General features: G+C 34.1%; 2 protein-coding genes across 2 annotated transcripts; one reads left to right on the top strand and one right to left on the bottom strand.

The window, feature by feature from the left end:
- The first annotated feature begins 2,810 nt into the window (after positions 1–2,810).
- On the top strand, positions 2,811–4,164 carry LOC110935299 (transmembrane protein 87A). The gene is made up of 5 exons (XM_022177737.2): positions 2,811–2,885; positions 2,964–3,083; positions 3,175–3,270; positions 3,433–3,569; positions 3,883–4,164. The coding sequence occupies exons 1-5, from the start codon at positions 2,859–2,861 to the stop codon at positions 4,058–4,060; spliced, it is 558 nt and encodes a 185-aa protein (XP_022033429.2). The 5' UTR covers positions 2,811–2,858; the 3' UTR covers positions 4,061–4,164.
- Positions 4,165–8,918: 4,754 nt separating this feature from the next.
- Positions 8,919–9,921, bottom strand: LOC110937984 (putative uncharacterized protein DDB_G0285119). The gene has a single exon (XM_022180451.2). It carries the CDS (start codon positions 9,835–9,837, stop codon positions 9,157–9,159), a length of 681 nt encoding a protein of 226 aa, XP_022036143.1. The 5' UTR covers positions 9,838–9,921; the 3' UTR covers positions 8,919–9,156.
- Between the last annotated feature and the right edge of the window lie 5,793 nt (positions 9,922–15,714).

Raw genomic sequence — 15,714 nt, 5'->3', positions numbered from 1 at the left:
TTAATATGTATTATGTTTGTTAGGGGTGTTTGGCAACATCTGAATGGTTAAGTGCTGAACCAGTAAGAGGTCTGAACTATTAAGTGTTGAACCTGTAAGAGCTCTGAACCATTAAGAGCTTGTATAATGCTTAACCGTTCAGAGGCAAATGTCTGACCAATTCAGATTAGAGGTCTTAACCATTCAGACTCTGTATAAATCTTAACCATTCAGAGGCAAATGTCTGAACCATTCAGACATTTGCTCGTGAAACAAACAATCTGAACCATTAAGTGCTGAACCAGTAAGAGGTCTAAACCATTAAGAGTCTCATTAAGAGGTAAACAAACAACCCCTTAGTTTATGTTTTAAAATTTTTTTTCTTAAGAAATCAAAGCAAAAAAAAGGGATCACACTTACCGCAGCACCTACGGCCACAAATAATCATTCGTTGTATCAATAACTTTCCACTTTCCACCAAAGTAAAATTAATAATTTTGTAGGAAAATTTATTTACCTACGAAAATCGGTATTTTTTAAAATTAAAGTTACTTTTTCTCACTCTTAGGTAAACAATTGCTATTAATAAATATTTCTAGTTAATAAAAATGGATATCGTATATTTTACGTGAAATATTTTAAGGTGTTGTTTGTTATTGTAGACATAAACTGTCTGTAAGCTGATTTCATCTGTTTTCATGTCTGCAACTGAAGATGTGGTCTGAAGCTCTGCAAGCTGAAAATATCAGACTGTTTGTTTTTACTGTCTTCATAAACTGAAAATATGAAAACTCAAAGATTGACTTTTTACAAAGCTCCCACTTGGTAACTTTCCTGCCTTCATTCTCCCACTGATTTTCCAAAAAAAAAAAAAAATACTACAAGGTAAATTAATATCTCCATCTCAACTTCAAACATTAAAAGCTACGGATATAAACCATTAATCACACATCATTGCATCATATTAAAAAATAAACAGTAATGTATATACAAAACACATACATGTGCTTCCCCTAACACCAGCTCAAAAAATAAACAACAAAATTGAATCACTTTCTCAACAGCATGAAGAGGAGCACCGTGACCACCAACACCAGCTCCAATAATAACGAGATCATAATCAAAACCTTTAGACGGAGTTCCGTTACCATTCAACGACACTGAGGTGTTTCTAAGGAAGAGGTCGGAAGCGGAGGAGTTGGAGGTGGCTCCGCCGAAGGATCTGGCGGTGATCGGAGAGGTTAGGTTATAGTTGAGGTGATCGGCTCCTTTCTTCTTCTCTGGCTCTCTCTCTTTCTTCTTTCTCTCTCTCTCTCTCTCTCTCTCTCTCTGTTTCTTCGTCGCGCCACCACCAGACGGTGGTGGTGGTGGTCGGCCGGTACACAGATCGAATGGGGGTGGTTTAGAGGGTGTGGATGTGTGGTGATCGGAGTTGGCTGGTACCATCGCCGGAGTCCGACGACTCGATCTGAGGGAGAAGAGGGGAATCGAGAGGTGGATGAGGGGAGTGTTGTGTCTGTGTATAAGGTCTGGTCTTCATTTGTGTTAGGTTTTTGTTTTGGTTCTTGTGAAGATGTTTTAAGCAGGGGATCCATAGCTTATTTTTTAAGATGAAAAAAGGTGATTTCAGATCTGTTTAAAGAAAAAAAACAAACAGTCTTCAAGACTTTATGTCTGGCCGCCTACAAACATAGGCTCTTTGCAGACGTTATAAGCAAAAACAAACAGCAATGTTTTTGGTCTAATTCTTTTATTAACATGTTATTATTTAATAGCCTGTTATACTTCCCTTCAAAAAAACATATAATTACAAAGTCAGATTATAATCACTTTCTTTAACTCAAAAAAATTAACTAGATAACCTTTTTTCTGCAAATCGTTTTATATGAATAAATATATTATTTATACATATATCAAAGGGAACTATATCAAAACCCTTTAACAAATCAAGTTATACATAAATTGTTATTGTTTATTACAATGTTAATAAATTATTGTCTGATTTATAACTTTTTTTAAATATAATCTTGAAAAGATTTAAAAATTTAAATTAATTTATGGCGTCGGCCAGACCGTCCTAAGGCGTCGGCGATATCGTTTTCAGGCGTCGGCCATATCGCTCTAAGGCGTCGGCCATATCGCTTTGAGACGTCGGCCAGATCTCTCTAAGGCGTCGACCAGTCCTCAGTACGGCGTCACTCTCGATGCGTCGGCCAGACCACTCTCGGTGCGTCAGCCAGACCACACCGCATGCGTCAGCCATATTACTACACAGACGCAAGCCAAACTGAATTCAAATAAGTGACGCAAGTCGTGTCTGGTGCGTCCATACTATGCGTCCACCGACGCTTCAACTTGTCAGACACATGTCTTCTGCTTGATACATGGACTTTTCAACATGATACGTCGACTCATCCCGTGATCAGAGGTCCGACCACGAACACAGGAGCGTGACAAATTTGAAAACACGATTGGTCAACTGACATTTTCGTAAATTTCCTATTAATTAATTATGGAAAGATGCAAACCACATGGGTGAAGAGAAGGAATTGGATCGGCATGTGAATTCCACCGTACAACTTGGGGAATTGACTACGTTTAATCATCAACTTGGTTAGTTCGTACATGTATCCTGTCCTTTCTGCCCCTAGATCTATGTTTATTAATTGCTAGTAAGGATCATGGAATAAAAAATAACAAGTATATTAATTAATACTTATAATAACATAACATAGTTTAAATATAATAGAGTCAATATCAGTGAACATCTCATTTTATAATACAATAATGTTCTATGTAACTGTAATAATGAAGCACTATAGCCCGTTTTATTACATGTTTTGACTTTTTATTTCAAAATTTTGAAATTTAAATCAGTTATGGATACTAACGAAGATATCTTCAGTGTAGGTATTACTGATTTACATGTTTGTTGAAATTGAAATCATATTATATTTCACATGGTGTGTAATTTTCTTCTTTAGATTCGAAGTCGGTGTCATTTGGACTTGGGAGTTATTCTTGTACTCCCAAATGCATTGCTGGATGCATTTTTGATCATGTGGATTTTCACTTCTCTTTCAAAGACGCTTACACAGCTACAGGTCATGCTTTATTAGTTTTTCAATTATATTATTATAACTATGTTGGGTCTTTCTTATTTTGTATATTAATACTAAGCTTTGATCTGTACAGGCAAAGAGGAGTTCTGTTAAGTTTGATACATACAGGAAGTTCTCAAATGCATTACTGATCACAGTTGTTCTTTCAGTTGTTTGGATCGGATATGAGGTATGCATTTCACATATACGTTAATTCATAGGCATCTGCTAATACTCCATTGTTGAAAAGTCGTTCTCCAAAATGAGTCGGATTAGAATACTTTGAAACACAATGATAAGATGAAAACTATTGCGTCATCATCATCTTGATAAGTGATTTTTGTTAATGCAGGTGTATTTCAAAGCGACGGATCCTTTCAATGAGAGGTGGCAAAGTGGGTGGATTATCACCTCATTTTGGGACATTCTTGCATTTGCATTGCTCTGTGTCATCTGCTATCTGTGGACACCGTCACAGAGTTCTCAAAGGTAAATTAGAATTATTTTTTCGATGTCGATAAATTTAGCGGGTTATCTGACTCAGGTCAACACGGGTTGTATTGTCGAAAAGTAACATATAGAGTAAAAGGTCGCTAAACGGGTCAAAAGTCATTAACATGTGTTCAAATGCTTTGAATATGTATGATTACTTTAAATAGAAAAGTTCTTTCAGTGATATTTAATATAATAATTACTAAAAATTCAAAAAAATGGACAAGCTTGATCTCCCCATTTTACTCACGTGTAAAAGTTACTTATTTTGACTTGGTCTGTTTGGGTACATGTTGACGCCATGAAACAGATACGCATATTCAGAAGAGAAGGGTGAAGATTCTGATGAACAAACCGAAGCACTTAACAGTGGATCCCCCAAAGGTGACATCAGCTTAGTCAAGCAGGAACGACGAGAGAAAAACGGTCAAAACACGGATGAGTTTGACCTAGACGACGATGATGATGCAGAACGCAAGAGAGAATAGTCCCCTGAATTGTAGTCATTTGTTGTAAACAAAAGCACAACCATTGCCAGCTTCTGTACAGATTTTATCCCAAAAAAAAACAAGGAAGCAACCTACTTTGGACACAGGGAGAAAAGAATGCAACATAGTTTTGATGTTGAAGTTGAATTTATTGAAACAAAGAGTGACTGTATTTTTTTCTAAATTTTATATATTTTTATTTTATTTTTAATAATTTTTATAATTTTGCTATTTTTTATATATTTTTAATTTTTATAATTTTTTTCTAAATTTTATACATTTTTATTTTATTTTTAATTTTTCGCTCATCTCATCTTTACCTGAACTCATCCTGACCCAAACCTAGCCTTACCCAAAATTAGCAACCAAGAGTTTTTTGCCCAAAATTTGTCTCAGTGAAACAATAACAATGAAAAATTTATCCAAAGAAAAAGGCATATTCCAAGCGTTAAGAACGATGATGCCAATACCAGTTCTGATATCAATAACATCAACAAGCGTAAACTGGTTAACGTCTACAACTCTTCAACTCCAAGATACTAATGAGTTTTAAAATATTGTTTATGTACTTTTTAATATTGAAAACTAAATTTTCCTAACCCAGGATGTTCCCGGGTGATAGCCTAGTTATATATAGATCCATATTTATGCGTTCCCTGTCCAAAAGGAAGGCCGGCAATTAAAAAAGGTCTCTCTCCATGCACTTTAATAATACCTACAAATGTATTTTATTTTGAATTTTCCTTTTTTTTATTAAATTGGTTTAGAGTTTTTAGCATGGTTTATAGTCAAGTTATGAAACATGTTTGAACTAGCAGATATGAATAGCCTTTATAAGTATCCGGACTATATATTAAGGTCCTAACTATCTGCACATCCAGTTTACCTATCTGCACACTTAGGGTTTACCTACGCTGCGTATTGACCTATACGCAGCGTATAGGGTTACCTCTATACGCTGCGTATAGAGCTATACTAAGCGTATATAAACCATCGATTTCAGAGCCTTATCAGCAATCATTGCACAGAAAACAAGGGTTATATACGTTGCGTATAGGTCTATACACAGCGTATATAAACCATTAAATTTTTTTGAGTCATTTTGATAGGTTTGAGGGATCATTTTTTCACAAAGTTTAAATACGCTGCGTATAGACCTCTAAGGAGCGTATATAAAGGTCTGAAAATGTCTTTTATACCGTTGTGTTGAGGCTATACGAAGCCAAATACAAGGGTAGTTGTGTCATTTTCGTCTCATACGCTGCGTAGGGACCTCTAAGGAGCGTATATAAAACTCCATTTTTGTATTTTTTTATTGTGTATTCCTTTGTTTATTTATAAAAAAAAGTAAATTAATTGTGTGTATTTTGGGGTATTTCCATGTCTATTTATAAATAAAACAATATTATTAAAAATAATACAAATATTATGAATTATAAGAATTAAAAATAATACAAATATTAGGTCCCGTATTGACCTCGTATAAGCCTATAAGTGTGATATCGTATCGTATAGGTGTGGTTTAGGTCCCGTATTGACCTCGTATAAGCCTATAAGTGAGATATCGTGTCGTATAGGTGTAGTATAGGTCACGTATTGACGTCGTATAAGCCTATAAGTGTGATATTGTATCGTAGTATAACGTAGTATATGTCACGTATTGATTTCGTATAAGCCAATAAGTGTGATATCGTATCGTATAGCGTCGTATAGGTCACGTATTGACCTCGTATAAGCCTATAAGTGTGATATCATATCGTATAACGTAGTATAGGTCACGTATTGACCTCGTATAAGCCTATAAGTGTGATATCGTATCGTATAGCGTCGTATAGGTCACGTATTGACCTCGTATAAGCCTATAAGTGTGATATCGTATCGTATAGGGGTAGTATAGGTCACGTATTGACCTCGTATAAGCCTATAAGTGTGATATCGTATCGTATAACGTAGTATAGGTCAAGTATTGACCTCGTATAAGCCTATAAGTGTGATATCGTATCGTATAGCGTCGTATAGGTCACGTATTGACCTCGTATAAGCCTATAAGTGTGATATCGTATCGTATAGGTGTGGTTTAGGTCACGTATTAACCTCGTATAAGCCTATAAGTGTGATATCGTATCGTATAGGTGTGGTTTAGGTCCTGTCTAATCCTATATGCATATACAAGACCTATAGGAAACCTATACGAGACTTATACTACACTATACGATACGATACGATACTATACTATACAATAACACCCGTATAGGCCTCTATATGAGACTTATATACTATACACTATACGATACGATGCAATACGATACGATACTACACGATGCAATACGATAAGATAATTTAATTTAAACGATAACAATATAATATATTTGTATTATTTACGAATAATATTGTTTTTTATAAATAATTTTCTTTTTTTTAAATAAACAAAGGAATACGATAATTTAATTTAAACCATAACAAAACAATATATTTGTATTATTTACCAATAATATTGTTTTTTTATAAATAATTTTTTTTAATTCTTATAATTCATAATATTTATATTATTTTTTATTTTTATAATTTATATTTGTATTATTTACCAATAATATTGTTTTTTTATAAATAATTTTCTTTTTTTTATAAACAAACACAGGAATACACAATAAAAAAATACAAAAATGGAGCTTTATATACGCTCCTTAGAGGTCCCTACGCAGCGTATGAGACAAAAATGACACAACTACCCTTGTATATGGCTTCGTATAGCCTCAACACAAGGGTATAGAAGACATTTTCAAACCTTTATATACGCTGCGTATAGGTCAATACGCAGCGTATATAAAGGGTAATTTTTATTTTTAACCCCAAACATGTGGTTAAATTATCTTTTTAACCCTTATTATATATATACGCTGCGTATAGACCTCTAAGGAGCGTATATAAAGGTCTGAAAATGTCTTTTATACCCTTGTGTTGAGGCTATACGAAGCCAAATACAAGGGTAGTTGTGTCATTTTTGTCTCATACGCTGCGTAGGGACCTCTAAGGAGCGTATATAAAGCTCCATTTTTGTATTTTTTTATTGGGTATTCCTTTGTTTATTTATAAAAAAAGTAAATTAATTGTGTGTATTTTGGGGTATTTCCATGTTTATTTATAAAAAAACAATATTATTAAAAATAATACAAATATTATGAATTATAAGAACTAAAAATAATACAAATATTAGGTCCCGTATTGACCTCGTATAAGCCTATAAGTGTGATACCGTATCGTATAGGTGTGGTTTAGGTACCGTATTGACCTCGTATAAGCCTATAAGTGAGATATCGTGTCGTATAGGTCACATATTGACCTCGTATAAGCCTATAAGTGTGATATCGTATCGTATAGGTGTAGTATAGGTCACGTATTGACCTCGTATAAGCCTATAAGTGTGATATCGTATCGTATAACGTAGTACAGGTCACGTATTGACCTCGTATAAGCCTATAAGTGTGATATCGTATCGTATAGCGTCGTATAGGTCACGTATTGACCTCGTATAAGCCTATAAGTGTGATATCGTATCGTATAGGGGTAGTATAGGTCACGTATTGACCTCGTATAAGCCTATAAGTGTGATATCGTTTCATATAACGTAGTATAGGTCGCGTATTGACCTCGTATAAGCCTATAAGTGTGATATCGTATCGTATAGGTGTGGTTTAGGTCCCGTCTAATCCTATATGCATATACAAGACCTATAGGAAACCTATACGAGACTTATACTACACTATACGATACGATACGATACTATACTATACAATAACACCCGTATAGGCCTCTATACGAGACATATATACTATACTATACGATACGATTTGATGCAATACGATACGATACGATACGATACGGTGCAATACGATAAGATAATTTAATTTAAACGATAACAATATAATATATTTGTATTATTTACGAATAATATTGTTTTTTTATAAATAATTTTCTTTTTTTATAAATAAACAAAGGAATACGATAATTTAATTTAAACGATAACAAAACAATATATTTGTATTATTTACTAATAATATTGTTTTTTTATAAATAATTTTCTTTTTTAATTTTTTAAATTCATAATATTTATATTATTTTTTATTTTTATAATTTATATTTGTATTATTTACCAATAATATTGTTTTTTTATAAATAATTTTCTTTTTTTTTATAAATAAACAAAGGAATACACAATAAAAAAAATACAAAAATGGAGCTTTATATACGTTCCTTAGAGGTCCCTACGCAGCGTATGAGACAAAAATGACACAACTACCCTTGTATTTGGCTTCGTATAGCCTCAACACAAGGGTATAAAAGACATTTTCAGACTTTTATATACGCTGCTTAGAGGTCAATACGCAGCATATTTAAACTTTGTGAAAAAATGATCCCTCAAACCTACCAAAATGACCAAAAAATATCTAATGGTTTATATACGCTGCGTATAGACCTATACGCAGCGTATATGACCCTTGTTTTCTGTGCAATGATTGGTTATCAGGCACTGAGATCCATGGTTTATCTACGCAGCGTATTGGTCAATACGCAGCGTAGAGGGTTAACCCTATACGCTGCGTATTGACCAATACGCTGCGTAGATAAACCCTAATTTTGCTAGGGTTTGGTGTGCCAATAGGCACACCCTATATCAATTGACATCTAATACTAGCACATCCTCGTAAACACGATTCACATCCGTTAGTTTAACTAGTTGATCACCTCAAACATGTACAAACCATGTTAAATAAAACTCCAAGCCGTCTAAACACAACAAAAAATTCTTAACTCTTATATGATCATGTTCATAGTTTTTTTCTTTGGCGAAATATTCATAGAAAGAAAACAGCATATTCATTTTACTTATCAAATGAGCACACACAAAAAAGAAGATACGAGACACTAGAACAAGCTGATGAAGATATACATTTAGCAATTTTATTATATATCTTAATCAAGGCCATGCATTCTTAACAGTAATTAAGTAGCTATAGCAGGAACAACTAGAAAACAGATTAAGTGTTGATGATATCAAAAGGAGTAGAGATGTAATTAACTAAATGATCTCCAAAAAGTCATCGACAGTACAATGGGAGGTTGTGAGTAGGAGTGGTTGGAGGGGTGTTAATATGAGGTGGTGCAGGAGAGGAACAGTGGTTGAGCAACTGATCCGGCTGCTGCGGTTTCTGATCTTGCTCATATAAGAAGAATGAAGATGTCGAAGATGAAGATTTGAGAGTAGGACGTTGGTTCTGTTTCTTGTTGTCTGACATCATCCTTAAGATTTTCTCAAAAAGTGGGACGTCGCATGGAATCTTGAGGATGCCCTCTTGCTGGAATCCAAACTCTTCTTCGGCATCTCGTAAGAGGACACTGAAAGCTTGATGTGCCAAGTAGTCTGTGGGGATTACAAACTTTTTCATCCCCCCTTCGTCTCTCCCTACCCAAACAGCCAGATATCCTTTTTTCACCACATCTTCCTGACCCTGCTGCTGAGAGCTGCTGCTGCTGCTGATATCCGAAAAGGATAGAGTCTTCTTCAGGAACTTGTTGAGCCCTTTAGTGGTTGTCTTGTTGTTGTTGGTGGTGATAGGAGCAGCAGCATTGTTGTTGTTGTTGTTGTCATTGTTGTTCTTGGTGGCGGTAGCAGCCTTCTTCCACTTCTTAAGCATCTGTTGAAGCCTAACAATGTCTCGGATTTTGTTAGACTTCTTTGTTGGTGGTGGTACCTGATTAACATGACTCAAGTCACCCATGTCTGCTATATTCGATCTTCCTAGACCGAGAGAGTATTCGTCTTGTGAAAAGGCTGGGTGGGTACAAATCTACAATATATACTTTATACCAAACGGAAAGGTGGTTGTCATGTATAACCTGTAAGTAGGTGCCCTCTATTTATATTAGTAGCTAGGTATGTTTTTAGAAATATTAATCTATTAATAATTATATTGTAAATATATAAGCTGGGGAATGATTAGAGTTGAAGATGGAGGGTTCAATCATGGAAGCATTGATTGGCTAATCAATCAGTGGTGGAATTCAACTTGCCAATTTTCTAATCTATACATACATATTTGACATTTTTATTATATTAGAATAAGTTTAAATAAAATGTATACTGGCGGATGGAAAATAGAGCAATATGATTTGTGGGTAAGTTCCCTTTATTAAGAAGCAACTTGAAGTCTGGCTCTGCACACAAACACATGCATGCCTGGTCAAATGACAATGGGTAGCCCGTATTTAACGTACAACTAATCAATGCCATAACGTTTAGTTATATATATTTTAAAAGTATCTGAATAAACAACTGAAAGCATGTGAATATGAAGCTGCAATGGTTGAGATAAGCTAACGGGAAATGGGAGTAAAATTTTAGTCAAGTCTTGCTTAGAATATGGAGAAAGTGATGGTTTATTTAATGGTGATCGAACACAAGTTGCGGCTTAATAATATACAGGAAGAGCATTTAATAATGATCCATGGCATGAGGTTGGGTTGGGTTTAAGTTTCAAGAAATGCATGTGGACTCCAATATTATACAATGTAGCTTCAGCTGCAGTAGTTAATTAACTCTAGTTCACCTCCATTAATCTCTTCTGTATTTTAAGCACCACAGTACAGGTGTCGGTGGATCTTTCAACTATATGATGACTTACATATTACTGCAATTTATTTTAAACCGCTATCTGCGGTTGCTGAGTACTATCTACTAGAGTTGATGGTTATTTCTACACTTCTACCTCACGCCTTAAGTCCGTCTATATATGGGTTTCATTTCACTGTTATTATTGATCCACGTTACCCAGAAAAATCATGCCCTGCAAACACACCATAATAATTAAAAAATGTGATATGTTGTTACAGTTAAATATGGATCATATATATTAACACATCGTAAATTATGCTTGTATAATAGGAAAATATAGCCTAGTCAATATCATGATTGTACTAGTGGGAATGCCCGCGCGTTGCGGCGGGTGTCCCAACTTATATCACAGAAAATTATACGGTGTCGCTAAAACTTTCCTCTTGTTTTTGACATATGCTCCAACCACCTTAAGTCGTTTCAAGATCGAGCCAACTTCTTAGAACAAGGTTTCACATGCACTCACATCGGCTACTTGTGACTGCAGTCGTTACGACTACAAGTCATAGAACCCAATCACAATTGTAACAACAGAAACCGCCACGTATAAAAACTCTTGCTAGAGGGCACAACCGTGGACATGGACGATAGATATGGCAAATACTGGGTAGGACTGAAAGAAAATAACCTAAGATGGAAGACCCGCTTCCAATAAAGTAAGCAATCTCATATGAGATAATTATTTCTTGTAGTTTGAACTGATGATCTTGATCTTTGAAACTAAAAAAAGCAACACATGTCACACCTCAACCGATGGCGGAAACATCGGGGTGCGGCACTAGCCGAACCAGATTGCTCAAGAGAATCCATAACAACTATTCATTACCAATATTTTAAAGGTTCATCATCCCATACTAACGAACAAATATTCGACAAGCAATTATTACAGATAACGAGTTCTCTTAAACAAAACATGATCCGACAACCTAGACTTCTATTAGTTGAGTCTCTAGACTGCATATCTTGATTCAGCATAACATTCCATCAACCTGTCACATACGTTCAAATAAAAGTCAATACATAAAGGAAAGGTGAGTACACAAGTTTGCATAATAATAGTATGAAAAGCGTTTACGCATAACCAGCATGCAACACGTAACGGGCGAAGCATGTAACTATCACCGAAGCGAACACGTGAGGTAAAGTAATGTTATCCCTAGCAACCCCTGTAGCTAAATGAATTATGCAACATTTTGTGAATTCGAGTTCATTAAGAAGTAATGGCGATAATGTAGTGAATAGTTCATATGATTAGCTAACTCAAACAAAGTTCGTAGTTCTAAATCCTCAATGTTACTGCGTTTTCCGATCAAAACGCCCCGCTATGGGAAACATGAAAGAAGACCACCTCACCTCACGGAACGAGGTTTCATAATCATGGGAAACGAAGAAATTTGATCTTCGAAGAAATTTGATCTTCGAAGAAATAAACATGAAAGAAGACCACCACCGCTTTGCATTCTCTTTGATGTATGGTGCAAGTTAAATCCACAATCAATGTATGTTGGTTAATTATAAGTATTGCATTTGCATTAATGAGATTTTAAATGTTTTACTTGCAAATATAAATGTTTTACTTCAAATTTTCAACCTCAGTTTCCAAATATAGATCAGTAATGTAAGGAGAAGCGTTGGGATAATGTACATCCATCAAGCTCAAAAAGAAAACTTGTGTTCAAGGTTTCTTGTTATGTAAAATGTGAGCTCTTACAGCAACTATATCGATATTCTAGTTCTCTTTTTCCTTCAGTTTCCAGAACATTCTACCCAAACCATAACAAAGTCATTTTCCTTCAATTTTTAGAACCTTCGTTGTGAACTTGAGAACAAGAAGCTCAACAATGGTGGTTATTAACTAACTCAAACAAAGTTCGTAGTTCTAAATCCTCAACGTTACTGCGTTTTCGTCAATCCCACATATACTAACTAAAAAAAGAAAGTTGATTAACTGTATATGGGTCGTATAACTTTATACGGCCCGTATGTAAGCATAAAACAGTGCTCGTATGTTGAGTATAAGATCAAATAAAAAATTATAAAGATTGTATACGAGCCGTATAATTTTATACACGCCGTATACATTCTTACAATTAGTCGGCAGTCATTCCTTCTTAATGAACTCGAATTCAGGAAATGAAGAGTAATGTAAGGAGAAGCGTTGGGATTCAAGGATTAAGACGCCTGTCGCAGGAAGATGGAAACAGAAACCACGAGAGAGTGTGGGATGGAGTGTAGTGACGGTGAAAACGTGAAGGTTATTGGTTATGATGATTAAAGGGAGGTGAAATGTTAAATGAGTTCCTCACCGTTCTCCGCTTTTTAGCTGCTTCTCTTGTTAAGTTTTCTATATTAACAACTAGTGTCACAACCCCCGACCCCACACTGGGAGCGGGAGCCGTGAACTAGTCAGATGGTATCGGTGTTTATTAATTACGCAGCGGAAAAATTTTCATCTGGATCGTAGTTAGAAAATAATTTCAGAGTTTGTAAAATACCAAACTTTTAATATTAAACAAATGGGCTTAAAACCATATTTAATTCAATTGTTTTTATAGGGATAAACCCAAATAAATAAAACATAATTTTCTTCTTTTATTCAGGTGTTTATAGCCACTTTATTTAAGCCTTCAGTGCGCCATAGCTGGCTTCTATTATCTTTACAACAAATTACCTGAAACACGTTTTGAAAACATTTTATCAGTAATAAATACTGACGAGTTCATTCCATTTTTATAAAATATATTGTTATACTTTACAACATTAAGGGTTTTTATATTTGTTTATATTTATCCAAAACTCAATCAGTATTTGTCACATGGTGGCAGTTCCGATGTGACAGTGGTCATATTACTCATTGGCTAACTTTCGTCCAATAGTGAAGTTTATCAAGTAATAAATATAAAATATATCTTATTATGATTCAATGGTATCGGTCACTAGGTGATTCCCGTGACCGTGGTCAAATCAGTGTTGATCATTCTTTCAACTAGTGACTCTGGTCATATCACTGTTGATCATTCTTTCAACTAGTGATTCTGGTCATATCACTGTTGATCATTCTTTCAACTAGTGATTCTGGTCATAACACTGTTGATCGTTCTCTCAACTAGTGCCTTTGGTCATGTCACTATTGATCATTCTCTCAACTAGTGACTCTGGTCATATTTCTGGTCATATCACTGTTGATCATTCTCTCAACTAGTGACTCTGAACTTAGTAGTGTCCCATAACATTGCTTTGTCAAATATATTTTCTATGACACAAAACCAATTAGCCCAGAAAATGAAATATATCATTTTCTGTCAAATTAATAACTATAACTTTATTAAATATAATATATTAATTAAATAATTGTAATATTATTATTGACTATTTTATTATGGTATACTATGGACTAAACATTATTTTATAATGTTAATAGTAATTTAGGTTTATTAAATATATTTTCTTTAATATATATTTTAATAATGATTAATAAAGCTCTATTTTATATACACACTATTTAGATTTATTTCAATCATACATTAAATTTATTAATGATTTAATGTAAAAATAATATTAGTTATAGGTTATGGCTACCGGGGCACAATTTCCCCCGTGCTTGTGGTCATGCTACTATTGGCTAACTTTTGGCCAATAGTAACGAGGGTCAAGTAATGTATAAAACCTTCCATACCGGCAGTTATTACAGAATACAAAAATTTAATCACTGTAAGTATAACTGATAAACATTTAGGATTTTGGAAAACATTTTTAAATATAAGTGTCTCACAAAAAGGTGATAAAAAGGATAATGACTCACAAACTGTGAGAAAAGAGAATGGACTCACTTTGTAACTTTAGGGTTCAACTAGAAAGCCTCCTGGTATAATCTTGGGTATAACTCCTGAGCTATTTAATAAATATATAATGCACCCGTGTTAAGTATAGTAACCCAATTCAACTTTATCCCTACGTCACGAGACAGAACTCCAACGAACTTAGTCGGGCAGAGCCTTGACATGCGTTACGGGGTTCCAGATCAATCGGATAGGGTATCAGTGATCAGGGGTTAGATCACTTAAAACGAGGCAGGGCTTTATTATTATTATAGGTGAGAATAAGAAAAATAAAAATAAAATAGAAATTTAGAGAGAGAGGAGCTCGAAGAGAGAAGACAGGGGAATGATTGAAATGAAGTCTCTTATTTATACTATTCTCTCAAAAACTTGAAATGCAAGCATGGCTCCACGTATACCATAATTCAAAGACACCTAATGATGCATTTAATGTAGAATTTCTTTTTTTTAATTATTTTATTCCTTTATGTGAAAGCTTTCACGTAAAAATTCAAAGTATGAAGGTGTAGTCTTTTTTAATTATTTTATTATTTATATATTATAATTAATTCAGCTGCTTCGCTTAATTGGTGCTTATAATTTCTAAAATACGATGTTTTATAAAACAATAAATATGTCATTAGAATGAGAATAATCTTATCTACATTTTGAACCAAGTTTCATTAAAAACGGAGTAAGTTCAAATATAATGTATTTTTATAATTTAATTATTAAACGGTTCCTAGTCCCGTCTAGGTACTTCATATTTCTAACAGTCGTCTTACCCGTAGCCTACCTGTTTAATAATATAAGTTTTTATATACGTTTTTTTAATATAGAAAATAGAAATGTCACACATATACAAGCCAATTAATTAGCATAATATTCCAACCAGTTATATATAAAATAGTTTTTAAAACTATATGGGTTGAATAATTATATTAAAAATTAGTGGTTAATTAATTTAAACAAACCTATAATTCTTATATGATAAAAATGGAAATGTTACATCCTCCCCACCTTGTTTTAAATCTCATCCTCGAGATTTGGGCTACGATGTCTTATTAAAGTCATGTCACGTCTTAGTCAATAAGAGCAGTATTAAGGTAAATGATACAGAATCAAAAAATCAAATTTTGTGAATACGAGTTGTACAATAAATAGGA

Source organism: Helianthus annuus, chromosome 15 (genome assembly GCF_002127325.2).
Source record: "Helianthus annuus cultivar XRQ/B chromosome 15, HanXRQr2.0-SUNRISE, whole genome shotgun sequence".
NCBI classification, from domain to species: domain Eukaryota; kingdom Viridiplantae; phylum Streptophyta; class Magnoliopsida; order Asterales; family Asteraceae; genus Helianthus; species Helianthus annuus.
Note: the sequence above shows the minus strand (reverse complement) of the source record. Positions and strands in the feature narration are given on the sequence as shown.

Coding starts and splice junctions, on each gene's coding strand:
- LOC110935299 (XM_022177737.2), top strand. CDS start 2,859: ATGGATACTAACGAAGATATCTTCAGT. Junction 2,886..2,963: donor CTAACGAAGATATCTTCAGT/GTAGGTATTACT, acceptor TTTCTTCTTTAG/ATTCGAAGTCGGTGTCATTT. Junction 3,570..3,882: donor CCGTCACAGAGTTCTCAAAG/GTAAATTAGAAT, acceptor GCCATGAAACAG/ATACGCATATTCAGAAGAGA.
- LOC110937984 (XM_022180451.2), bottom strand. CDS start 9,837: ATGGGTGACTTGAGTCATGTTAATCAGGTACCACCACCAACAAAGAAG.